This window comes from Eubalaena glacialis, chromosome 14, assembly GCF_028564815.1.
Source record: "Eubalaena glacialis isolate mEubGla1 chromosome 14, mEubGla1.1.hap2.+ XY, whole genome shotgun sequence".
NCBI lineage: Eukaryota > Metazoa > Chordata > Mammalia > Artiodactyla > Balaenidae > Eubalaena > Eubalaena glacialis.
The window spans coordinates 86529355-86556847 of record NC_083729.1 but is presented as its reverse complement, the minus strand read 5'-3'; the positions used below and the strand labels follow the sequence as shown (position 1 = coordinate 86556847).

At 38.6% G+C, this 27493-nt stretch overlaps 2 protein-coding genes across 4 annotated transcripts; one reads left to right on the top strand and one right to left on the bottom strand.

The window, feature by feature from the left end:
• Window positions 1-457: 457 nt before the first annotated feature.
• Window positions 458-16401, bottom strand: MRPL30 (mitochondrial ribosomal protein L30). 3 transcript variants are annotated; one of them, XM_061211040.1, is made up of 6 exons: window positions 16286-16395; window positions 11554-11631; window positions 10054-10134; window positions 1065-1211; window positions 759-832; window positions 458-680 (listed from the first exon to the last, which is right to left on the bottom strand). In XM_061211040.1, exons 2-6 carry the CDS (start codon window positions 11602-11604, stop codon window positions 548-550), a joined length of 486 nt encoding a protein of 161 aa, XP_061067023.1. In that variant the 5' UTR covers window positions 11605-11631; window positions 16286-16395; the 3' UTR covers window positions 458-547. The 3 variants fall into 3 exon arrangements, with proteins under 3 accessions (XP_061067023.1, XP_061067024.1, XP_061067025.1); XM_061211041.1 differs by lacking the exon at window positions 16286-16395 and adding an exon at window positions 10924-10973 and having other exon boundaries at window positions 11554-11632; XM_061211042.1 differs by lacking the exon at window positions 10054-10134 and having other exon boundaries at window positions 16286-16401.
• Window positions 16402-16508: 107 nt separating this feature from the next.
• MITD1 (microtubule interacting and trafficking domain containing 1) lies at window positions 16509-27430 on the top strand. Its single transcript, XM_061210592.1, has 7 exons — window positions 16509-16691; window positions 23430-23531; window positions 25161-25297; window positions 25381-25467; window positions 26305-26420; window positions 27173-27233; window positions 27335-27430. Exons 1-7 carry the CDS (start codon window positions 16541-16543, stop codon window positions 27428-27430), a joined length of 750 nt encoding a protein of 249 aa, XP_061066575.1. The 5' UTR covers window positions 16509-16540.
• Window positions 27431-27493: the final 63 nt, after the last annotated feature.

Genomic DNA, 27493 nt, shown 5'->3' with positions numbered 1-27493 from the left:
ATTAGAAAACAGATACTATTTTGGGTATTAAATTTAAGGATAAAATGAAGCCAAGTCTACATACGTATTTATAGACACCACAGCACAGAGCAGCCGGTCCAGCTGCACCCAGTGTCTGATGCTTCTGGCTGAATCTCTGTTCTCCAGGGGAACAGACTAAGCTCCTTTAGGGCAGGGACCACATTCTGGTCAGCTCTGGATTCTCCAACACATGCACACCCTCTACTCAAAGGGCCACTCATAGAATTCAATTAAACGAGAAAACAATTTTTAAAAAAAGTTAACGACGACTGCTAAGGTGACATCTGAACCCAAATGTTCAAACACTGCCATTCTTACCCATTTTCCAGTGAAACTACTGGAGGGAAAGGGGACAGAATTAAACCAATTAATAGCACTAAAACCTCCAAGCCTACACTAAGGAAGAATCACACCATGCTTAGCCAGTGAAAATGACTAGAATTTAAAACATATTTTAATGAGAACACTTTCTCACCATCTTTAAATAGAAATGACTTGCACTTTTTACTCTGAAGCTGCGAGGCCATCAGGACTTATTCACTTCCTGGTCTGTGGGGTTCTGAAGCCACCCCACCACCAGCTCTCCAGTGCTCTTGAGGCATGTGTTGGACATGTCCTCCTCTGTTGGGAGACCTTGTGGCAGCTTCAGGGGCTTGATTCTGTGACATAAGAGAATGCTTTTAGAGTTATACTAGGTAACACATTTTAAGAAACTGCTGGAATAACAAACAACAAACCTTATCAAATGTTTAACCACTTTCAGTTTTGCATTCACTGAAGGGATATTCTTGTGAACTTGAGGAGTATGTGCCTACAAACAAAGGAAACAATGTTATGGATCAATTTCAAAAGCACAGATGGTCCCATGTTACAGGAAAAGGTTAAGGTGTAGGCTCATTCTGTCTAAATCAAACTTCCAAATATATTACATGAAATAATACATTTAAACAAAAGAAATATTAAACATACACCTTAAAGTTTTAAAAGTGGAAAATATAAAGCAAATTTAAACAACACTAAAGATGACTAAAATAGTTACATACTTTTTGTAACCCAAGCATCTTTATTATATCTTTCTCCCAATATGGACGTCTTTTTGTACTTTTTATTCTGGTAACAATATGCAGTTTATGAGGTTGCTGTGGATCCCCACCATATTTTTCATGATCTTCAGGTGAAGGCTGGAAAACCTAGAAAGGAAGAATTATAAACGGTAAATTTTCAATTTACACAGCTTCTATGTACCTCCTTTATGTTTTTTTCCTTAAAAAAACTTCAAACAACTACATAATGATTTCATCCCTAATAGTTCTGTAATCCTCACCCTCAAATTGAACATTTCTACCAGTCTGATTACTCAGATAGATGGAGTCTAAGAATTTCATACACTAAGAAAAATACCACACAGGCAAGGTTTTGTTTTGTATTGCTTTTATTGAGAGAAAAGCAGGAGCAACCAGATGACACTAAAGAGTTCAAATGTCAAGAGAATATATTGCATTATATGAGCTGGGCCTTGGGCTGCATCCCCTCCCCCATTCAAGGAGGGGGACAAACAAAAACTTACAATGACAATAACACATGAGTATTAAAAAAGTATGTATTGGCTGCAACCCTGAATAAGGATGTATGTATAACACTATTTGTAATACTGAAAATTTTAAAGGCCACATCTATATTCCTCAAGAGAATAGCTAAATAAATTATGATGCATACATTCTAAATAAAACTAAAAATAATATAACTAAATAAGATGATGCAAATAAATTATGATGAATCCTACTGGCTATAATGCTACCATTAAAACAAATAAGGTTTACTATCTTTGTAAGTACTAACATTGAAGGATGGTCATAATATATTCTTGAGCAAAAAAAACAAATTTCCACCATTGTGTAACAGGATCTTGTATTTGTTTCATCTACACCATGATGAGTGTATATATATGATGTATTCTGTAACTACTGATCCTAAGAATATGATCCTAAATTCTATTTTTTACTGTTTTTAACATCTTTATTGGACTATAATTCCTTTACAATGGTGTGTTAGTTTCTGCTTTATAAGAAAGTGAATCAGCTATACATATACATATATCCCCATATCTCCTCCCTCTTGCATTTCCCTCCCATCCTCCCTAACCCACCCCTCTAGGTGGTCACAAACCACCGAGCTGATCTCCCTGTGCTATGCAGCTGCTTCCCAGTAGCTATCTGTTTTACATTTGGTAGTGTATATATGTCCATGCCACTGACTTTATCTCAGCTTACCCTTCCCCCTCCCCACGTCCTCAAGTCCATTCTCTACGTCTGTGTAGTTATTCCTGTCCTGCCCCTAGGTTCTTCAAAACTTTTTTTTTTAGATTCCATATATATGTGTTAGCATACGGTATTTGTTTTTCTCTTTCTGACTTACTTCACTCTGTATGACAGTCTCTAGGTCCATCCACCTCGCTACAAATAACTCAATTTCGTTTCTTTTTATGGCTGAGTAATATTCCATTGTATGTATGTGCCACATCTTCTTTATCCATTCACGTATCGATGGACACTTAGGTTGCATCCATGTCCTGGCTATTGTAAATAGTGCTGCAAAGAACATTGCAGGACATGACTCTTTTTGAATTATGGTTTTCTCAGGGTATAGGCCCAGTAGTGGGATTGCTGGGTCATATGGTAGTTCTATTTTTAGTTTTTTAAGGAACCTCCATACTGTTCTCCATAGTGGCTGTATCAATTTACATTCCCACCAACAGCACAAGATGGTTCCCTTTTCTCCACACCCTCTTCAGCATTTATTGTTTGTAGATTTTTTGATGATGGCCATTCTGACTGGTGTGAGGTGATACCTCATTGTAGTTTTGATTTGCATTTCTCTAATGATTAGCGATGTTGAGCAACCTTTCATGTGTTTGTTGGCAATCTGTATATCTTCTTTGGAGAAATGTCTACTTAGGTCTTCTGCCCATTTTTGGATTGGGTTGTTTGTTTTCTTGATACTGCGCTGCATGAGCTGCTTGTATATTTTAGAAATTAATCCTTTGTCAGCTGCTTCGTTTGCAAATATTTTCTCCCATTCTGACGGTTGCCTTTTCATCTTGTTTATGTTTTCCTTTGCTGTGCAAAAGCTTTTAAATTTCATTAGGTCCCACTTACTTTTGTTTTTATGTCCATTTCTCTAGGAGCTGGGTCAAAAAGGATCTTGCTGTGATTTATGTCATAGAGTGTTCTGCCTATGTTTTCCTCTAAGAGTTTTATAGTGTCTGGCCTTACATTTAGGCCTTTAATCCATTTTGAGTTTATTTTTGTGTATGGTGTTAGGGAGTGTTCTAATTTCATTCTTTTACATGTAGCTGTCCAGTTTTCCCAGCACCACTTATTGAAGAGTCTGTCTTTTCTCCATTGTATACTCTTGCCTCCTTTCTCAAAAATAAGGTGACCATATGTGCGTGGGTTTATCTCTGGGCTTTCTATCCTGTTCCATCGATCTATATTTCTGTTTTTGTGCCAGTACCATATTGTCTTGATTACTGTAGCTTTGTAGTGTAGTCTGAGGCCCAGGAGCCTGATTCCTCCAGCTCCATTTTTCTTTCTCAAGATTGCTTTGGCTATTCGGGGTCTTTGGTGTTTCCATACAAATTGTGAAATATTTTGTTCTAGTTCTGTGAAAAATGCCATTGGTAATTTGATAGGGATTGCATTGAATCTGTAGATTGCATTGAGTAGAACAGTAATTTTCACAATGTTGATTCTTCCAATCCAAGAACATGGTATATCTCTCCATCTGTTTGTATCATCTTTAATTTCTTTCATCAGTGTCTTATAGTTTTCTGCTTACAGGTCTTTTGTCTCCTTAGGTAGGTTTATTCCTAGGTATTTTATTCTTTTTGTTGCAATGGTAAATGGGAGTGTTTCCTTAATTTCTCTTTCAGATTTTTCATCATTAGTGTACAGGAATGCCAGAAATTTCTGTGCACTAATTTTGTATCCTGCTACTCTACTAAATTCATTGATTAGCTCTAGTAGTTGTCTGGTAGCATCTTTAGGTTTCTCTATGTATAGTATCATGTCATCTGCAAACAGTTACAGTTTTACTTCTTCTTTTCCAATTTGGATTCCTTTTATTGCTTTTTCTTCTCTGATTGTTGTGGCTAAAACTTCCAAAACTATGTTGAATAATAGTGGTGAGAGTGGACAACCTTGTGTTGTTCCTGATCTTAGAGGAAATGGTTTCAGTTTTTCACCACTGAGAACAATGTTGGCTGTGGGCTTGTCATAAATGGCCTTTATTATGTTGAGGTAAGTTCCCTCTATGCCTACTTTCTGGAGGGTTTTTATCATAAACGGGTGTTGAATTTTGTCAAAAGCTTTTTCTGCATCTATTGAGATGATCATATGGTTTTTATCCTTCAATTTGTTAATATGGTGTATCACACTGGTTGATTTGCATATACTGAAGAATCCTCACATTCCTGGGATAAACCCCACTCGATCATGGTGTATGATCCTTTTAATGTGCTGTTGGATTCTGTTTGCTAGTATTTTGTTGAGGATTTTTGCGTCTATGTTCATCAGAGATACTGGCCTGTAGTTTTCTTCTTTTGTGACATCTTAGTCTGGTTTTGGTATCAGGGTGATGGTGGCCTCGTAGAATGAGTTAAGGAATGTTCCTCCCTCTGCTATATTTTGGAAGAGTTTGAGAAGGATAGGTGTTAGCTCTTCTCTGAATGTTTGATAGAATTCACCTGTGAAGCCATCTGGTCCTGGGCTATTGTTTGTTGGAAGATTTTTAATCACAGTCTCAATTCAGTGCTTGTGATTGGTCTGTTTATATTTTCTATTTCTTCCTGGTTCAGTCTTGGAAGGTTGTACTTTTCTAAGAATCTGTCCATTTCTTCCAGGTTGTCCATTTTATTGGCATAGAGTTGCTTGTAGTAATCTCTCATGATCCTTTGTATTTCTGCAGTGTCAGTGGTTACTTCTCCTTTTTCATTTCTAATTCTATTGATTTGAGTCTTTTCCCTTTTTTTCTTGATGAGTCTGGCTAATGGTTTATAAATTTTGTTTATCTTCTCAAAGAACCAGCTTTTAGTTTTACTGATCTTTGCTACTGTTTCCTTCATTTCTTTTTTATTTATTTCTTATCTGATCTTTATGATTTCTTTCCTTCTGCTAACTTTGGGGTTTTCTGGTTCTTCTTTCTCTAATTGCTTTAGGTGTAAGGTTAGGTTGTTTATTTGAGATGTTTCTTGTTTCTTGAGGTAGGATTGTATTGCTATAAACTTCCCTCTTAGAACTGCTTTTGCTGCATCCCATAGGTTTTGGGCCATGTTTTCATTATCATTTGTTTCTAGGTATTTTTTGATTTCCTCTTTAATTTCTTCAGTGATCTCTTGGTTATTAAGTAGTGTATTGTTTAGCCTCCATGTGTTTGTATTTTTTAGATTTTTTCTTGTAATTGATATCTAGTTCATAGCTTTGTGGTCGGAAAAGATACTGATACAATTTCAATTTTCTTAAATTTACCAAGGCTTGATTTGTGACCCAAGATATGATCTATCCTGGAGAATGTTCCATGAGCACTTGAGAAGAAAGTGTATTCTGTTGTTTTTGGATGGAATGTCCCATAAATATCAATTAAGTCCATCTTGTTTAATGTATCATTTAAAGCTTGTGTTTCCTTATTTATTTTCATTTTGGATGATCTGTCCAATGGTGAAAGTGGGGTGTTAAAGTCCCGTACTATGATTGTTTTACTGTCGATTTCCCCTTTTATGGCTGTTAGTATTTGCCTTATGTATTGAGGTGCTCCTATGTTGAGTGCATAAATATTTACAATTGTTATATCTTCTTCTTGGATTGATCTGTTGATCATTATGTAGTGTCCTTCTTTGTCTCTTATAATAGTCTTTATTTTAAAGTCTATTTTGTCTGATAGTTTGATTAATATGTGTCTTGGCATGTTTCTCCTTGGATTTATCCTGTATCGGACTCTCTGTGCTTCCTGGACTTGATTAACTATTGCCTTTCCCATGTTAGGGAAGTTTTCAACTATAATCTCTTCAAATATTTTCTCAGTCTCTTTCTTTTTCTCTTCTTCTTCTGGGACCCCTATAATTCGAATGTTGGTGTGTTTAATGTTGTTCCAGAGGTCTCTGAGACTGTCCTCAATTCTTTTCATTTTTTTTTTCTTTATTTTGCTCTGCAGTAGTTATTTCCACTATTTTATCTTCCAGGTCACTTATCTGTTCTTCTGCCTCAGTTATTCTGCTATTGATTCCTTCTAGAGAATTTTTAATTTCATTTATTGTGTTGTTCATCACTGTTTGTTTGCTCTTTAGTTCTTCTAGGTCCTTGTTAAACGTTTCTTGTATTTTCTCCATTCTATTTCCAAGATTTTGGGTCATCTTTACTATCATTATTCTGAATTCTTTTTCAGGTAGACTGCCTATTTCTTCTTCATTTGTTAGGTCTGGTGGGTTTTTACCTTGCTCCTTCATCTGCTGTGTGTTTCTCTGTCTTCTCGTTTTGCTTAACTTACTGTGTTTGGGGTCTCCTTTTCGCAGGCTGCATGTTCACAGTTCCCGTCGGTTTTGATGTCTGCCCCAGTGGCTAAGGTTGGTTCAGTGTGTTGCGTAGGCTTCCTGGTGGAGGGGACTAGTGCCTGTGTTCTGGTGGATGAGGCTGGATCTTGTCTTTCTGGTGGGCACGTCCACGTCCGGTGGTGTGTTTTGGGGTGTCTGTGGCCTTATTATGATTTTAGGCAGCCTCTCTGCTAATGGGTGGGGTTGCGTTCCTGTCTTGCTAGTTCTTTGGCATGGGGTGTCCAGCACTGGAGCTTGCTGGTCGTTGAGTGGAGCTGGGTGTTAGGTTTGAGATGGAGATCTCTGGGAGAGCTTTCGCCGTTTGATATTACGTGGAGCCGGGAGGTTTCTGTTGGACCAATGTCCTGAACTTGGCTCTCCCAACTCAGAGGTACAGGCCTGACACCTGGCCGGAGGATGAAGACCCTGTCAGCCACACAGCCAGTTACGTGGGGAGTTTCTTGCCTTTTGGGAAATCTGAGGTCTTCTGCCAGCGTTCAGTAGGTGTTCTGTAGGAGTTGTTCCACATGTAGATGTATTTCTGATGTATTTGCGGGGAGGAAGGTGATCTTCACATCTTACTCCTCCGCCATCTTGAAGGTCTCTCCCTTAAATTCTAAATATGATTCTAACAATTATATATATATGTGTGTGTATGTATGTGTGTGTGTGTGTGTGTGTGTGTGTGTGTGTGTGTATATATATATATATATATATTTATTTATTTATTTATTTATTTATTTATCCTTATATGTATAAAGGTGTCAAAAACATTAGGTCAAGAGTCATACCTCTGGGGAATCAAACTGAGGAAGGCCAAAAAAAAGGATGGTACTTTAATCAAAAAGGATATTATTCAATCATTAACTTATCCACAGAGGGTTCACATTACATTGCTAAACGATGAAAGCAGCTGGAGAAGCATTATAGCCAAGATGATGCACATCTTCAAAAATATTTAACAAAAAAGTAAAAGTATTTACTTTTAACAAAAAGTAAATATTTAACAGAAAAGTATGCACATCTTCAAAAATATTTAACAGAAAAGTTAGCAGTATTTGCCTCCAGGTGGGTAGGATGAAGGGTATTTTTCTAGAGAAATGGGGTAGGTGCGCCAAAGAAAAGGAGAGAAGAATTAAAGAAATGATGTGAGAAGCATGAAATATTCAGGAAAAGTAAGTGGTTCTGTGTGACTAAGGTAAAAAAAAACAGGAAAAGCAATGCAGGGGGAAAGTTAAACTAAGCTTAACTATGCTGAGTCTTTAGAAATTTCCAGAATGGATATAAGGCTATTGGAGGTTTGAAGCAAAATGACATTTCAAAAATAGATTCAGAAAGAAAACTCTTTCAAATGAACTGGAGGTGGAGACTGATACAAGGTAACTCAGGATGCACTTAGACCCATGGTTTAAGAGTCTGAATTACAGCAGCTGTAACAGAAAGGGACTGATTTGGGGACTTTAGATAGTAAAATAGATGGATTTGTGGTGGGTGAGGGAGAAGATAGGGTTGATATTGACTCAGAGGTTTCTAGTCTGGGAAATCAGGTAGAGGTTGGTAGCATTAACTGACATCACTAATACAGGACAAGCACCCTCTTTTAGTTTGGTTGTTTGGAGGACAACCTCATTTGTAAGACAATGAGTCTAATTTTGGATAACTTGAAATACCTACGGGTTATCTAAGCAGCAAGGTGTAGAAACTATAGAAGAATATAGGAGGAAGTTCAGAAGATAGGCAAAGGGCTGGAGATGAACATCTCAGAGTCATTTCTATGAAGTTTAAAAGTTTTCATGCTCACTACAACCAGCGATCAAAATCACTCCCCCCACATTTTAAACAAATGCTAACATTTGTATCTATCATTTCTTCCAGAAGTTTACAGTCTAAGAAACATGAAAACATATAAGACAATGCAGTTGTGGACCATGACTTGAAAAAAAAGAGATTTCTGATAAAAGAACATCAAGCATATTAAAGGTATCTAAATAGTCAACGGTAATACTATTTTAGCTTTTAAAAAAATCAGTGGAGAATGGTGGTTACCAGGGACTTGGGGGAGAAGGTATGAGGAGTTACTGTTTAATGAGTACAGAGTTCCAGTTTTGCAAGATGAAGCATTCTGGAGATGGATGGCTGTGATGGTCACACGACAATACGAATGTACTTAATACTACTGAACTGTACACTTAAAAATAGTTAAATTTTATGTTGCATGTATTTTACCACAGTACAAAAAAATTGGAGAAATCAAAACAAAACAGAAATCTTTTGAGGGCTTAGTCAGTGTTTTCTAAAAGAATGACAGGTAGACACAAATCTAGCAGAGAAGAAGATCCAAATTAGCAATGGCTGATAGAGAAAGTGAAAACCAAGAGCCACACAGACAGTCTGAGCAGGAGGAAGAAATGCTGTTTTCTCAGGACAAGGGTGATATGAAAACACAGAATATCAAGGGAAAAAGCCATAAGCAGGAATAAACAGATTCTGAGACAAAAACCCAGTACTTAAAAGGTCAGTGGCACATCTTTATTTTTAATAATCATTTACATAAATCCTACTATGTTTAATTTTTTTTAATTTTAAAAATTTTATTGGAATACAGTTGATTTACAATGTTGTGTTAATATCAGGTGCACAGCAAAGTGAATCAGTTATACATATACGTATAGCCACCCCTTTTTTTAGATTCTTTTCCCATATAGACCATTGTAGAGTATTAAGTAGAGTTCCCTGCGTTATACAGTAGGTTCTTATTAGTTATCTATTTTATATATAGTAGTGTGTATATGTCAACCCCAATCTTCCAATTTATCCCTCCCACATAAATCCTATGTTTTAAACTCTACACTTCTACCTATACCCACAAATAATTTAACGTGAAAGTTTTCAATATTACAAAAATCGGTACCTTTCAAAACATAATGTAACAGGGAAGAGAGAATTCTGACTCCATGTTGGTTCTGTTTCTTTTACTTTAACCTTTGCTTTTCGTTGCTTTTGTTATAGCTGTAAGCATAGATAATGGCCTGCCACAAGGAACCCTGCCCCTCTGCCTGTTAAACTAAAAGGCCTTTGTTCAGCTCACAGACAGACATTCTGACCCTGCCCACCTGTGAATGGCTGCAGAAAAGAAGAAATTAACACATCCCTTCCCCATGCAGGTCGAGGGAGGAGATTTTGCAAGACAAATGGCCTTTTTACTTTACTTCCTCACCTCCTCCCCCTGTCTGTTCTATACAAGAAACTGGCATCCAGACCCCAATAAGATGGTTTTTGGGTACACTAGTCCGCCATCTTCTCAGTCTGCCGGCTTTCCAAATAAGAGTCGCTATTCCTTGCCTCAACACCTCATCTCCCGATTTATTGGCCTGTCCTGCGGTGAGCAGAACGAGCTTGGACTCGGTAACAGTAACATGTTTTTCAAAAACAGTAACGTAAAAACTTACTTTATCTGGAATTCTTGACTTCGTAAATTTGTGACGAATCCAATCTGTACAAACAAGGGGCTCCACACCTTTTGTCAACATCTAAAATATGCCATAAAACATTTGTTTTTTAGAACTCTATCTAGTGTAGAAATCATAACCTACCAATTTTTAGGTGACAAAATCTGTTCTCACCTAACCTGTAATTATTAAACATTTATCTCAGCCCCCTAGCTGAATGAATACATCTCATCTTACCACTAACATAAAGAAAAAGCACATTAAATATAAACGTCTAGACCAGCAGTTGGCAATATTTTTCTGTAAAGAACCAGACAGTAAATATTTCCAGCTCTGGGGCTACATAGTTTCCGCAGCCAAGTCTCAGCTCTGCCACAGCAGGGCGAAAGCAGTTGTTGACAATATGTAAACAAATCGGTGTGGCTATGTTCCAATAAAACTTTTACAAAAATAGGTGGTGGGCTGAATTTGGCTTGTAGGTTGTAGTTTGTCAGTGTGCTCTAGACAACATACGATAATTCAGCTTCAGCAATACAGTGTAAAAGAAAGCCAAAATGAGTTTCCAGTTTTCTTTCTAGTCCCAAGAATGCCATCAACTCCTGTTTCCTGTTTCTTGTTCCCTTTCTACAATCTTCCAGTCGTGTTTCTCTCAGGCTGCCAAAGAAAAAGGATTCACTGCTAATCCTTCACACCAGGAAACTCCTCTGGGTGGGCAATAATCATTCCCTTCATGCCCTCTCTGTACTGCAGAGATGGTATAAACAATGGGAGAATAAGCAGGAGGGAATTGGGGGTTAGGGGAAGACTGGTGAAGGACGTGGGCTTTGACATACCAGGAACATTGGGCCTCTAATCCTGCTCTGTACTTACCAGCTGTGACATATGAGATACTTATCCTCTCAGAGGGTCGGTTTCCCCGGCTATAAAAAGAAAATAATACTTACCACCCAGGATTAATCTGAGGTTAAGGTAAGTGTGTAAACCACCTGACATTATTATTATCTAAAGGCAGCAGCAGGTCCTATCTAGACTCTGGACCTCATGAATAGATTAGGCTGCAACACTGAAATTTCTAGAAGAAAGACTGGAAGGAAATACATGAAAGTACAAACATTAATGGTCTCTGGGAAATTGTTTCTCTTCTTTCTGCTTTTCTACATTTTTCTAATTTTCTATTACTGAAAATGGACTCTTCATAACTGAAGCAAAAAAAAAAATCTAAAACTTTCAAAAGATTAAGGTGGGCCATGGGGAATCAACACTAGCCATTTTTTACCAGCATTTTCTCCAGGAAAAGGTCTTTTGTGATTTCAGATCTTTAGGGATAAAACAGCAGATAAACCACAAAAAAAATTAACCCTCAACATTAAAAAATATATATATATATATAAAGAAACTTAAAATTTTAACTTGCCTGTATGTTTTGTTAATTAGAAAAGAGAGAAAAAGTTCTTAAGGAATAGGAAAAAAAAAAGATAATTCTTGAAAAGAAATACTTACTTGTAGTCTGCCTGGGGGCCTCTGAACTATTGAGCGCAAAATCCCTGCCATGAGTGTGGTGACTGTTCTCCTTAGGGGCTGTGATAAGTAGAAAACAGATCTGTGGGTCAGGTATGTCTTAGAAATGGATAGCTCAAACTGAAAAACTGGATGAAGTTTAACAGCAAAATCTTGATTGTTTTAATACACTAAGGACAAGAATTAAGTTATAATAGATGTTTCATTGAGAGTTCAAGAAAACCATAGGAAGTAATTATACACTAACCATATCCCATTTTCACCAAAGAGTTAAATTACACCCTAGGCTGATTCAACAAAACTAGGCAATGGAGGTTACTATCATTTAAAAAATCTTCAACAGCGAGGGCAGATATAAAGAATGCTTTGCTATAGAATCAAAAAAAAAAAAATTAAAGAGCTGGAAGGGACTGAAGAAATCCAAACTCCTAATTAGAACTGACAACCCTCTTACTTTATTTATGAGGAAAATGAATCCCAGAGAGTTCAATCATTTACCGAAGGGCATCCAGCTTTCAAGAGAGTATATGGTCTGGAACCCAAACCTCCTAATACCTAGTCCAGCACATTTTCACTAAATCATAACACCCTTCTGTTAAATAAAGCAGAATGTTCTTTTTTGCTTATTTATATTTTTAAACTATTCTTAACGAACATGCATGGCATTTATAAACTAAAAGTCATATTTATTTAGACACAAAACAATTATAGCCTACTATACTGACTTAAACTGAATGCAGAAGGATTAAGTTCATGAACTACATGTATATTTTGGATAGGTTACTTAATTTTTATGTTTCAATTTTTTCCCCCAAAGAACAGAAAGAAAACAATACCTATCTTGCAAATGAATTACTCTGAAAACACCTAAAACAGTACTTGGCACATAGAAGCCCTCAATAAATGGTAGTTTTTACTATTATAATATCATTAAATTATTACAAAGCTATAATAAGAATACCCTAACATGCCAAAATAGGGCAAGTGTTGTATTTCAGTGTCCACCAGATTCTGGCTCACTCAAGCTCTGCGGGTCTTTCCTGTGGTGTGGACAAAGCAATGAAGCTACTAGAATCAATGCAAGATGTCCCATTAGAAGGGCCTGACTTCAGAAAAAGTCTCAGCAACCGAACCAGTCTCTCAAAACTAATTACGTATCAGTTTTCGAAGCGTTTAACTACTATATCCTTAGTGCCCTGAGAGCAAGAATTTTGTCTTGTTCATCTTCTACTCTCAGCATCTGGCACACCATCTGATGGACAGTAGGCACCCAGTGTTTGTTGATGAATGTCTGAATCAGTTAATGGGTTAGATCCATGGTCCACTCAACTCAGAATTCAGAAGTACATCAGAATTTCATAACTGCCATTCAGACTTCAGACCTCAAACATTACAATACAGCAGAGCAATTTCTAGTTCAAATCATCCAGTTTGCTTGGCTGGTTGTTTAGATCCTTTGTATCAAGGTTTCTTTAGAAGAGATGCTTAATCCTCCGTCCCTCCAATCAAATAGACAATGCTAAATTATTTTCTCTACCATACTCATTCCTCCCAAGTTAAGCGTTAGGTACTAACCCAACTTATTTAGCTTCACTCTTTGTTAAATCTTTCTCTTATCATTTAGATTTCAACAGGAGCCTCCTAACTGGCCTTCCTGCTTCTATTCTAACTTCCCCAAGGTCTTTTCTCCACAGCAGCAATCATCTCATTAAGTCCGAAATCAGATAATGTCAACTCCTCTGCTCAAAACCTTCCAATGAGCCAGGTTTCTCATTATCAGAGTAGGAGGTTACACACAAGCCAGAGAGGAAGGCTACAATGATCCACGTGATCCAATGACAGAGGATTAGTGTTGGAACTCATGTTTAGCTTAATGTAGATATGATGGATATAGAAATAATTATAGATACATATACACACATGGGTTAGCTCTGTTAGCTGAGAGGACCTAAAGGCAATGGCATCCCAGTAGCGATGAGCATGCCCAGTGCCCAGATCTTAGTTTCTAATAGCATTCTATAAAAAAAAGAACCAGGACTCCTTGGAGAAATGGCTGATTATAGGGCTGTAGCAGGGAATATATAATGATGAGTCTGGAGCACCTAGTTCTAGAAAGGAACTACTCAAAAAATCAAAATGATGGGGGTATGTCAAAGGGACCAGAAGCCAACTGAAAGAGCTCCCAGTGGCTACAGATGAAATAATATGAGCAACAAAATAAGTAACAAAGTATTGGCTTATAATCCAAAACATAAACTAACCATGAGTCCACACTGATATAAACAGATGAATAAATTAATTAATGAGAGAGAAGAAACAAATCTCCCTTACAGAAGAATTTCAAATAATTTATGTAGATACTCCCCTCTCAAAGAGGTGGAGTAAAGCTATCAACCCTGAGGCATGGGCTATGCTTAAACACTTGCTACAAGAGTATAGTATAGAAAGGTGGGAAAATACCGTTACATTAGAGGAACCTAACAAGCACTAGTCATCGAGGTGATCAAGATTAACATCAATTGTGATAAAGGTAAAGTTGATAGCATGTATCCTTGATATGATGGAATGAGAATGGCACTTCACCTCTATGTCTTCCTTCCAAAAACCCCTAACACTTCTCTAACAGAAAAATATCAGACAAACTCCAATTGAAGGACATTGTACAAAATACTTGACCAGTACCTCCTCAAATACCTGACTGCCTCGAAACTGTCAAGGTCATCAAAACCAAGGCAAGTCATAGTCAAACTGTCATAGTCAAGAGGAGCATTTGACAACTAAACATAATGTGGTATCTTGGATGGGATTCTGGAACAGTAAAAGGACATCAGGTAAAAACTAAGAAAATCTGAATGAAGTATGACCTTTAGTTGATAATGTATCAATACTGGGTCATCAATTATAACGAATGTACCATACTAATGTAAAATGTTAGTAAAAGGGGAAACTGGTGTGGGGGTATGTAGGAACTCCATACTATTTTCATAACGTTTCCATAAATCTAGTTACTCCAAAATTAAAAGTTTATTTATTACAAGACTAAAAAGCTCCAATGCCTCTCCATTTCAATCAGAGCGAGAGCCAGTCCTAAAGCCCCGCCTTGAGGACTTCACTTCCATACTCTTGCTCAATTGCTACACACACTGGCCCCGTTGCAGGTCCTGGAGCTTGCCAGGCAGGCATACTCCCTTGACTGACTGTTCCCTCTCCTGGAATGCCCCTGATATCCACATAGTTAACTCCCTTACGTCCTTCAATTTCTGGCCTAAATCTCAACTTCTCAATGAGTTCTACCCTGATTCCATTATTTAACATTTTGACCCACACTACAATTGTCAGCACTCCCAATCTCTCTTACTTTCCTTGATTTTCTTTCCATAGCATTTAACATCTTCTAACATAATTTAATTTTTTGTTAGGTTTGTGGTTTATTGTCTGTTCCCACCCAACAGCATGTTGGTTCCACAAGCACAAAGATTTTTAAATTTTCTTTTGTTTTAGGCTTGCCCTGTCTATTCACAGATGTATCCCAAGCATCTACCTAAAGCAGCACTGCCATGTAGCAGCCACTCAATTAATTTTTGCTGAATCAATGAAGTGTCATTTACATACTTCAGAATGTGTGAGTCAAAAGTTGTAAGTTTCAATAAAGGTTATTCTTAATAATTAGGCACATAACTCTTGGACCTTGAAGCAATTATACTTTCACCGTACAATTAAGTTTCTCTGGCAAAGACACAAAAGCAGGAAAATAAATGCACCATATGAGAAGTATGATCCCATTTCCATTAATTAAAAAAAAAAAAGGTGTCTGTGAATGTGTGTGTAAACAGAGAAAAACTCTGGAAGGCTATCACAGAAACGTTAGCATACCCAGGGAGAGGAGAGTTGGCTACCAGGGCTATTTCCGCCCCTCCCCGACGTCCCACACCCCCGTAATGTCTGATAGGTTTGTTGTTGCTCTTTTACAATGACCATGCGTGTAACTGTTCTTTAAAAAAAACTAATTCCTTTTCTAAAGAGACATAATGGTAAATGGGGGGGGGGCACTACTGAAAATGCAGAACATAGGATTTCGCTTTCAATAAATCGACATCTCTGAAGGCAAGAAATGTCTCTTTGAACTCCTAATGCCTTCTAGGCAGGCGTCCGAAGTGCCTCTTGGAATAAACAAAACTAAACAAAAAACCGCGGAACAAGCAGCTCTGGGTAGCTGGCGATCAAAACGTGGTTGCAAAACCACGGCTTTTAGTAAAACGGTAAATATTTTAACCGCCAACTTCAGAGGATTTACTTTCTAAAATGCGGCAATTTTTAAATTAGGCAATTTTGTATCTCCATCGACAATTCAAGTTAGGCTGACCCCAGTGGAAAGCCGAAGTTATGCATAAAGCAGAAGCACAGAAAATGCTAAAACATACTTGAATTCCCTTTCCCGCCAGAGTGCCCAGCCGAGGCGGCTCTGCCCTCGAGCTCCAGGAGGCGGGGCTCCACATGCCGCGTCCCAGGATTCCACAAACTGGGAAATGGGATCCAGCCGGCCGGTGGCTTTTCGGGAGCCCAAGGGACAGTACCTGGACGCAGGCCCATTCAGGTTACTGTGACCCGTAAACACAGAATCGAATGGAGAAAATCAATCCGCATCTGCCTAGGGTTCCCAGATATGTACTCCTGGCAAAAATGCACTACTTTCGGCCACTCATTCCCCACTCACCGGCAATTTCCGAAATGTCTTTCAGCCTGAAGCTCACCACTCGGGGGAACCGGAGCAGAGAAAGGACCCAGAGTGCCACACTCAAACCCGGCCGTCACAGTGCACACATCCTGGCACTTTAGTTCCGGCCGAGTCCCTCCCACTCAGGCACCATAAAAAGAGAGCGCAGGCGCATTGGAGCCACGTGACCGCTCCCGGGAGCGCTGCATACCCGCCAGCCTAGGGGGAGGTTGGGGCGGAAGAGTTTCCGGCATTATGGCGGGGTCACTCCTGGGCCAGGACTCTGGAAGCACAGCTGCAGTCACTGTGATAAAGCGGGCGTTGGAACTAGAGTCCGAGTCCCGGTACCCGCAGGCTCTGGTGTGTTACCAGGAGGGGATTGATCTGCTCCTGCAGGTTCTGAAAGGTGAGCAGTGAGCCGGGGAGGGAGGATTAGAGGAAAAGGAGCTGCAATCTGCTGTGTCTGGGCGGGAGTGAAAGTTAACACGCTTACTGTGCACAGCGAGAAAGCCTTAAAATACAGAACGTAGGGTAGTCGACAGGACAGGTGGACTGATTTCTTTTATATCTTTAGTAGATTGATGTCGTCAATAAAAGAGGGGTTACTATCCTAGAATTTTAAGAGACATAACCAAATGTAATAGATAAGCCTTGAAAGGACTTGGGTTTGAATGAACTGTAAAAGACATTTTGGGATCAAGTTGGAAAGGTTGAATATGGATTGGGTAGCATTAAAATTAACTTTGTTAGGCAGTATGGTATTTTCGAAATCTGTTCTTAATTTTAGAGATGCAGCCTGAAGAAGTGTTTGGGGAAGAATTGTCATGATGTCTGAATTTGGTTTTACTTTAAAAGAAAGTTGAAGCAAATATGGCAGAATGCTAACAATTTTTAACTCTAGGTGGTGGGTAATAAGGGTGTTCATTACACCCTTTTCCTTACTTTTCTCATTAAACATTTTCATTAAAATTTTTTTTTTTTTTCTTTTTTGGCCGTGACCCGTAACATGTGGGATCTTAGTTCCCGGACCAGGGATCGAACCCGCGCTGCCTGTATTGGAAGCGCGGAGTCTTAACCACTGGACCGCCAGGGAAGTCCCTTCATTAAAAGTTTAAAAAAAAGTTTTTTTTTAATGAGAAACGGGTATACTGAAATTCGGTGTGAGAAATGTATAGGACTGTGAGAGGAGACAGTTAAGACTTTCTGTTACATGGTTATTCAATGTTGAGAGGTACACAGATAACCCTTAACACCCAGTACAATCCCTGGCAGGTAGTAAACACCTAGTAATTATGTATTAAATTGACTTAAGACCAGCCCCTGCTCCCCAGCCCCTGGGGCTCTTAGTCTGGCCTCAGATCTCCCCTCTGTGTTTTTTAGCTTGAGTGTTTCCGATTTGTTTCAGAAGCTTTGAGATAGTAGAGGCTGCTTTTCAATGTTCAGCACTTTTCTCAGAATGGTAAAACTCTACCTTGGGCAGGGACCATATGATGATGATGATGATGACGGTGATGATGGTGATGATAATGAGAGTAACATCATTTGTAAGTGCTGAGTGCCAGGCAGTGTGCAGAGCACGTTAAAAGCATGATCTCAATTCATTCTTACAATTGCCTTATGAAGTAGGAGGTGATGTTATCCTCATTTTACAGCATAAAAAATAAAGTTCGCTTTCCAGTTCTGCCACAATTGGTAGAGTCACAGTTGAAACCCAAGGCTTTAAAGACTCTACTATACTGACTCTCAGAAAGAGAGATGGTGTACATTGTCCGACTCTGAAGCAGCAGTATCACAGGAGTTCCACTCCTGTGTGCTCCCCTGATCCTGTGGGGCTTACAAGAGACAGTGACGTGATCTTGCCGGTTAAGATGTAAATGCAAATAACTCTAATTCAGGGAAGAAGTGCCAGGAGCCCTATGGACAAGTGCAATGCGGATTTAAACAGTTAACAGTCATTGGGGGATGGAAAGGTGTGGGTGGCTTTTGATAGGGGTTTTGGAGGGATGAGTAGAATTTCAGAAATTCAGCTGAAAGTGTTCCAATTCTGTCTGTGCTGTTTTACCAAATAAGTGGTTCAGTTCGCTTTGGCATAGGTCTGTAGAGAAAGAGTGAGAAGTAAAGATTAAGGGTAGACTGGGGCTTGGAGCACACTGCGGATGGCCTTGACTGCCGGGAGATTTTAACTCATTCCATTGACAAGGAGAAACCATTTAAAGTTTTTACAAAGGAGTGACGTAATTAAAGTTGCATTTCAGGGCTCGGCTCTCTTAGGAATATGCTTTTCTCCCAAATATTTGCATGACCTACTCCCACTCCTCTTCCAGGTCTTTACACAAATATCACCTTATTTGTGAGGCCATTCTCTGACCCCCAGTGTAAAATTACAACCGCCATCGCGGGACTCCCTTATCCTTCTTCCTTGCTTTATTTTATTTAATAGCACTTACCACAATCTAACATACGTGTTTTACCAATTTATTTATTTATTTAAAATCCATTCATCTGTCAGTGAACACTTAGATTGCTTCTACCTTTTGACTATTGTGAATTTCCCATTGCTTATTTATTTATTTATTTATTTGGCTGTGTTGGGTCTTCGTTACTGCGCGTGGGCTTTCTCTAGTTGCGACGAACAGGGGCTACTCTTTGTTACAGCGCGCGGGCTTCTCATTGCGGTGGCTTCTGTTGTTGTGGAGCACGGGCTCTAGGCGCGTGGGCTTCAGTAGTTGTGGCTCGCGGGCTCAGTAGTTGTGACTCGCGGGCTCTAGAGCGCAGGCTCGGTAGTTGTGCCGCATGGGCTTAGTTGCTCCGTGGCATGTGGGATCTTCCCGGGCCAGGTATTGAACCCATGTCCCCTGCATGGCAGGCGGATTCTTAACCACTGCACCACCAGGGAAGTCCTACCAATTTATTTTTATTGTTGTCTTTCCTCTCATTTGAATGATAGGGGAGGACTGTGTTTGTTTTATTAACTGCTATGTCTCCAGTGCTTAGAATGATGCCTGGCATGTGGTAAGTTTTCAGTAAATATTTCTTGAATAAACGAGTGAATATGGCAAGAGCATAGGAGAGACATTAACCTGAAGAGACTGAAGTTAAGCAGACCAATTAAGGAGCTCCTGCAGTAGTCAAGATGAGAGGTGATAAGGGCCTGAATGAACCAGGGGGGCGACACCAGTATTAGGAAAGGGAGGGGACAGTCTGGACATTGAATTACTGGCACTTGCACGTGATTAGATGCTGGAATGGGAATTGAAGATGGCTGTATGATTTCAAGCCTGGAAAACCAAGGCATGTTTGAAGAATGGGTCTATAGTGTCAAACTCTGATCAAGGATGATGATTAAGAAAGGAGTACTATATTTGTAGAGGACAGAGAAAATAGAGTATATGTATAGGCAGGAGCAAAGTAACAGTAGAGCTTAAGGAAAGAGATGATAGATAAAATGTTCTAAAGGAAGCTGGGGGGGAGGTATATGGAAAAAATTATGTAGATGATAATCACATTGACATTTATTGAGTATTTCCTACATGCAAGTCTCTTTCATAATTAATCATCTCCACAACTCTCTAAGGTACTGTTACTCTTTCTGTGCTACAGATGAGGTTGCAGAGAGGTTGAATAACTGGCCAAGGTCACATAGCCAAAAGTGACAAAGCAAGTTTTGAACTAGAACAGCCTGACTCCAGATGCTTTACTGTTAACCACTTTTCATGCTGCCTCTTTGTAAAGAGTCCGTAAAATGCTGAATCCTGACAAAAAGTTCAAAGTTTTTGAGTTTAGAGGAACATATATCAACGTAGTGGAAGAGTATGAGTTCTCATATCACCTTAGGACAAAAAAACAGGATTCCCCACAAGAGATTTATGGATGATATATGGGTATATTAGGATTTTCTTATGCTACTGTAGTATAGGCATGAGAAAGTAGGGGTCTAAATGATATTAATTTTGGCAGTAGAAGAACTTGAAAGGGAAAGATTTCAGTAATTATATGGATATCAACAAAGTGTTGGAAACAACTTAAATGCCCCTGGGTAGGAGAGTGGTTGCGTAAACCATGGTACAGCCAAACAATGGAGTACTATACTGCTGTAAAGAGGGTTGAGCAAGATCTTTGTGAAGTGATATGGAGTGATTCCCAGGATATATTGTTTAGTGAAAACTGCAAAGGACAAAGAGTAGCTATAGTATGGTAACCTGCATGTAAAAACAAAGATATAAGAAGATTTTCATGTGTCTACTCACTTGTTCAAAAGAAACACAGGAAGGATAAAACCAGAAACTAATGAAATTAATACGCGGTGGGTGCGAAAGAGGTGGAAAGAAGGGGGAAATGGGTGTAGGGTAGCAGGATGAGGAGGGAGTGAATAACTTCTCTAAGTTATTCAATTGTTATACATAAGGGAGAGCGAAAGAAATGGGTAACCTAAGCATCTTTGGAAAATAGTATTTTGGCTGTATTCCGTAAAGTTAAAGACAAAGTGAACAGTGTACAAACATTGTATTATTTTAATTGGTAAATTATTTTCTCACAACGGTATGGGTTAGGAATTCCCAAACTATTTTATGTCTATACTAGGCTTGAACAAGCCAGTAAATATATTGTGGATAATAAAAGAAGTTACAGGTAAGGAAAGGAGGAAGGCTAGAATGAACCCTGTGGGATCAAAGTTATCAGCATGAATTCATGGTTTTTAATATAGATACAGATGGACAGACATAGAAATAGAGTTGTATGTGTGTGTTAGTAAACCTCCACGTACTTTCTACCTGCATTGACGGAAAGGGTCTAGAGGTAGTGATAAGACTCCCTGAGTAGCAGTGAGCACAGTTAGCACCCAGAATATGATTTCTTGATACTATTCTCCAATAAAAGGAACCAGGGCTCCTTGGAGAAATGGTTGATTCCAGGGCTGGGGCAGGGAAAATGAAACATTTTGCACCAAAAAGTAAGGAAGTGCTCAAAAAATGATGGGTTATGTCAAAAGGACAAAGGAGCCAACATGATGGAACTCTTAAAGCCAACACTGATAAAATTTGAGCAAGAAATATTGATAGTATTGGATTACAACCCATAGAATAAAAGATATATCCATGAGTCCATATTGATATAAATCCATAGTTGAATAAGTAAGTAGATGGGAGAGAAGAGACAGCTCTTCCTTACAGTGGAATTCCAATTAATAAATTAAAGAGGAATGATGGAAATAGAAAATCACCATTTGGCAAACACTGCAGTAATAATTGTTGCAGGCAAAGACCATCAACGGATGCTAAAATTAGCAAATGAAGAGTGGAGAGAGACAGGATATCTTCCCACAAGGTAGCGATTCCATACAAAAGAGAAAATAGTGATTTTTCCAGTGGAGAAATCTGTGAACTCCACCTTAACCAAGTGATCAAAGTCAGCGTCACCAGGAATAAGACACATCAACATCGTGTACCCACTGAGAAGGGCGCAACACTTCTGTGATTTTCTTGCTAAAAAAATGCATAACCTCAGTCTGTCTAACCATGAGAAAACACAACAGCCCAAAATGAGAGACATTCTACAAAATAACTGACCACGTACTCTTCCTAAATGTCAAGGTCATAAAAGGCAGAGACACACTAAAGGAACTGTTACAGATCGTAGGAGGCTAAAGAGACATTACAACTACATGGTATGTGGGATCCTGGACCAGAAAACGAACTTTTCCACTAACTTTCTTTAGGTTTGTATATGAGCTAATAGTGTCGTGTCAATGTTAAGTTACTTACTCTGATAATTGTACCATGGTTGTGTGATATGTTAATACTAGGGGCATCTGGGTGAAGGAATTCTGTGCCATTTTTGTAGCTTTTCCATAAATATATAGTTAATTCAAAATAAAATGTTTTAAAACTCAGAGTTTAAAAATGAAATTATAATGGAAAATAAAAGCAATATTAAAAGGGAGGAAGGAAGGAGCCAGGAATTGATTTGGTGACTGATTGGGGGTGGGGCTTGGAGTAAGACTTTATTGATAACGTATATTCAAAAAATACCTTCCATTTTTGGGGTGGCTGGGAAAATGATTCAGCATAAACCATAAAGGGGAAGTCTGGAATAGAAGCTGGTTTTTCTTTTTTAATTTTTTTTAATTAATTAATTTATTTATTTATGGCTGTGTTGGGTCTTAGTTTCTGTGCGAGGGCTTTCTCTAGTTGCGGCAAGTGGGGTCCACTCTTCATCGCCGTGCGCGGGCCTTTCACTATCGCGGCCTCTCTTGTTGCGGAGCACAGGCTCCAGACGCGCAGGCTCAGCAATTGTGGCTCACGGGTCCAGTCGCTCCGCGGCATGTGGGATCTTCCCAGACCAGGGCTCGAACCCGTGTCCCCTGCATTGGCAGGCAGATTCTCAACCACTGCGCCACCAGGGAAGCCCTAGAAGCTGGTTTTGTGGAAGAAAGATAGATAGATATTGTTTGCTATCTTTTTTTTTTTTAAAGGAATTCCTTTATTTTTATTTATTTATTTATTTATTTATTTATTTAATTTTGGCTGTGTTGGGTCTTCGTTTCTGTGCGAGGGCTTTCTCTAGTTGCGGCAAGCGGGGGCCACTCTTCATCGTGGTGCGCGGGCCTCTCACTGTCGCGGCCTCTCTTGTTGCGGAGCACAAGCTCCAGACGCGCAGGCTCAGTAGTTGTGGCTCACGGGCCTAGTTGCTCCGCGGCATGTGAGATCTTCCTAGACCAGGGCTCGAACCCACGTCCCCTGCATTGGCAGGCAGATTCTCAACCACTGCGCCACGAGGGAAGCCCTGCTATCTTTTGATTATGCTTAGATTTCAAACTTATGGGTAATTAGGACAAAATAATGCTCAGACTCAGTGACATGTAATAAGCCACCTTTGTTTCCTCACCAGATTTGAAGTCTCAGCAGTGAGACCCGGTGTCTGAGTCCCCACTCCTAAATAAAGCTGCTTCAAATGCTTAGTGAAAAAAAATGAAGGCCCTACATGATCAGGCTAAATTTGGGCCTATTATTTGTGCATTTTAGGACCAAGACAGACCATGCCAAAGGACAGGAAATCCGTGGAAAACTTGGGAAATGGGAAATACTGCTTGTACCAAATAGGAAGCCTGTTTTGAAAGTTGAAAGTGTATTTTTTAAATTTGTAGGCACCAAAGATGTAACAAAGAAGTCTAATCTCAGAAAAAGAATTTCTGACTACATGGACAGAGCAGAAAACATAAAGAAATACTTGGATCAAGAAAAAGAAGGTAAAGAGGCTGTTTTGGAGAGTGTGTGTACGTGCTGTTGTGATAAAGCCCATTTCACCCAGTGTTTCTGGCTGTGCCCTTTGGAGCTTGCAGGTCTACTCTGCATTTCCATTCGTCTGTACACGAGCTGTTCTTAACCTTTTTCTTCCCTGGTGGGGGGAAGGTGGGGGTCAGATACCCTCCTGAGAATCTGAGGACAGCTCGACGTACTGCAGAACTTTGCATGCCATTTTAAGGAGTTCATAGATCCCCGTGAAGCTTATGTGTAGACTCCAGTTTAAATAATACTGCAGAGGAATACTGAATATAAATCCTGTATTTTATTTGTATTTCCCTTTATAAAATGACTGAAATATTAAAGTAGCTCAAGAAACTCCTGGCACTTCTTTGAGATTTTCGTTGTGAGTCAAAACATTTCAGGAGTTAGGTACTCCTAATGATTAGAGATGCAGGAGGTATGGTTCCCTATTTATAATTGGTTCTCTACTCATGAGGATCCAGTTTACAAACATACAATGGCAATGGCCATTGCCACCTGAAGTGCACGGCTGCTGCTTTCTACAGTCAGTGGAACTGCTGCCCTCAGAAAACCCAGTGCCCCTGGCCCTCAGCCGCTCTTTACTCCAGCCCTCTCCCCACCTCTTCCTGGTGTTCTGTACTAGCGCACACCCTGACTATCCCCACTGAGGTCCTCTGTTGAGTGGGAATAAAATTGTTTCCTTCACCCCCAGTTGAAATCTACAATGCAATTTCCCTCTAAAACTTGGATGAAATATAGTACCATCAGCATTGTGGTTTGAATACTGTGGGTTAAATTAACCTGTGTGGCTAGCTTGGCTTGAAAACCGATGCACAGTTGGTAACATTCTATCTCTGGAAATATTAGGAACAGAATCCAAACTACTGGTTTTCCAACAAGGTTTAAAAGTGCAACCACCATATAAATTAGGAACTACCATTAAGGGTCATATTTTTAAAAAACCGTAAAGGTCTTCGATAACTTATTCAATAATGAGCCATTTTGAATAAACAAAAACAATGGAACTACCCTGCTGACGCTGTGGCATTCTAGGCTTTGGCTTGGGTTATTAAGAAGTACTATAAATTTCTGCTTAACACAGTCTCTACAAGTTCTAAGAAAGACTCCTAGACTCCATATTATATTGCATTTATATATTTAATACTTCAGCTATTCAGTTGCAAGACATAAAAAGACTTAAATCTGAAGAGAAGGACCAGATGGCCACTGAATCATAGCTTGTGGTTCTACTCATGGCGACAGGAATATTAGATATCTTTATACATATGGTTCCCTCTTGAATAAACTGCCTGGTCTATAGAATTTAGTTCAAGAACCTGTTCCAAGAAATCTCTGGACTTTCCCACTTGCCCAGCTTCCATGAAGGCGAAAAATCCCACATGGAATGCTTTGCCTTATTTACCTTTGTGTGTGTAGCATCTTGCAATGTGCCTGGCATGGAGTAGGCATTTGAAAATGTTTGCTGAGTGCACGAGTTAAAAAAAAATTAACTTGTATCTGATGCTGATTTATTACTGGATGTAAATATAGTATGTATAAAAAGAAAGGAAGTAGTCCCTGGTTTTATTATTGAAGCTTGTGTTTTGTAGCTGGAAAATATCACAAGCAAATTAAAATAGAAGAGAACGCAACAGGTTTCAGTTATGAGTCACTTTTTCAAGAATACCTGAATGAAACAGTTACGGAAGTTTGGATAGAAGATCCTTACATTAGACACACTCATCAGGTAGGTGAAATGTACTCCCATACGATGAAACATTATTGTTTTAAATGTACAAGTTAGTAATAACCCCTCCTAATGTCTTTCAGCTGTATAACTTCCTTCGATTTTGTGAGATGCTGGTTAAGGGACCATGTAAAATAAAAACTATTCATCTCCTCACCTCTCTGGATGAAGTAGGTATCTGAAGGCATTTACTCTCTCTTAACGTCATGAACTTTACTCAGTTGCAGGGTATAGTTCGAGGCAAACCTGGACCTCATGCTTCAGCTAGAGCTGTTTCACTGGGAATGAACTTATTCTCTAACAACAGGCATAAAATACCTTGGGAAAAATGCTGTTGATTTCAGTATGTCATATCTTGTATTTGGCCACTTTGCTAAACTCTCTTGTTCAAGTAGTTTCTCAGTTTCTTGGATAGTCTATGAGGCAATCACACTGTCTGCATTATTGACAATTTCTGTCCTCTTGATTTTGATTTAAATAGGAATGCTTCTAAAGAATTCATATTTCTAGGATTAATTTGAGAAGAAGGAAGCCCCATCTGAATAACGAAACAGCACCATTAAAATACATTTTATTTATTCTTTACGTGAATATAGGTTTATTCACTTTCACTTCCTTTTACAGAAAAACTAAAGATATCTGGATTTATTAGTAAACGAGTCCTGTGCCATGCTGAGAAATTTACTATGAAAAAACATGCATCTCTAGAAATTATAAAAAATATTTACAGATTTGCCAAGCCACAGAATACTAACGTAATAAAATACATTTCAGGAGATAGGACAGAGTTGTGTTATGTTCACGTTAGAGAAAAAAACAATTATTTTGATAAAAACAGTTGCTCTTAAACTACTTCATCTTCTTCGGTTGCTTGTTTGCAATAATGGACAGTGAAACTAGTATAGAATCTTTCCATTTTAATTCACCTATGATACACATTGCATAGCTTAGGAATAATTTAAAATATTAATAACTGAGGCAAAAAATTGTATTTTTCCTATTAACAGGGCAGTGGGAAAGAACAGCAAAGTAGTGGCCTGGAACAAATAAGAGAGTCACTCAGGAATCATGGAGTGCAGTTGGAATTAGAATACTCTTCTTTGATACACGACCGGGAAATTAGGTTAGTGTATAGTAATATTTTAATTTTTATGCAGTTGAAAAATACTTATTTTTATTTCTCATAATAAGTTATATATAATTACATATAATATTCAATTTAAATATTAAAGATTTAAATAAAGCTCAATTTTCATATCTTTTCACTTTTGAAGAAAAAAAAAAATCTGGCTTATTTTGTCCTGTATGTGAGTTTCCTATTTCCTAATGGAATAAAATTTACATGTTCTGTGTCATGTGAGAAGAGGAAGTACTTTTCTGTCATTCAGCTATACACAGTGTTATGGCATTGGGATAATTTCCTTTTCTAGTGATACTAATATTTATTTAATGTGGTTTTACTTCTCATGGTCTTTTAAATATTCTAGTAGGCATGACAGGACGTTGTGTCATGCCTGCCAGGGCTCCCCCTGCTTATGTCCCCCACCTCTAGGCAGGGGAACCCCTGAAACATCACCACAGTCTGCCTGAGTACACTTGGAAGCCACTTGTTAGCAGAACAGGGAAGCTTTATCAGCAAGGTGAAATTCAGGAGGAAAGTTTAATTGAATTGTTAAACTCTTTATCAGCTAATGGATGTTTTGTTTCACTGTAGACACAGCCCATAGGTAAACCCAGGTTTGGTTCAACTCTTGCTACTGGAGGAAGTGATTTTATTTGTTAGGGGGAAATTTAGCTGACACTTAATACATTATAGCTTTGGTCATTGTCTGACTTAAATATCTGGAATGTAATACTATATACTAATTTCAATAGGTTCAACAATGGATGGATGATTAAGATCGGAAGGGGACTTGATTATTTTAAGAAACCACAGGTAGGGTATCGTCTTATGAGTGACGGTGTAGCACTCTTTTTATTTTAATAAAATGGCTTTGGTCCTTTTTGTTAAAAAAAATTCTTTTCTTCTCTTCTTAGAGTCGTTTTTCCCTTGGATATTGTGATTTTGATTTAAGACCATGTCATGAAACAACAGTGGACATTTTTCATAATAAGCACACAAAAAAAATATGATGGGTAGTAGTCTAATTTACATTATATATTTCTATTTTAAATGAATATTGGATTTTTTTTTTT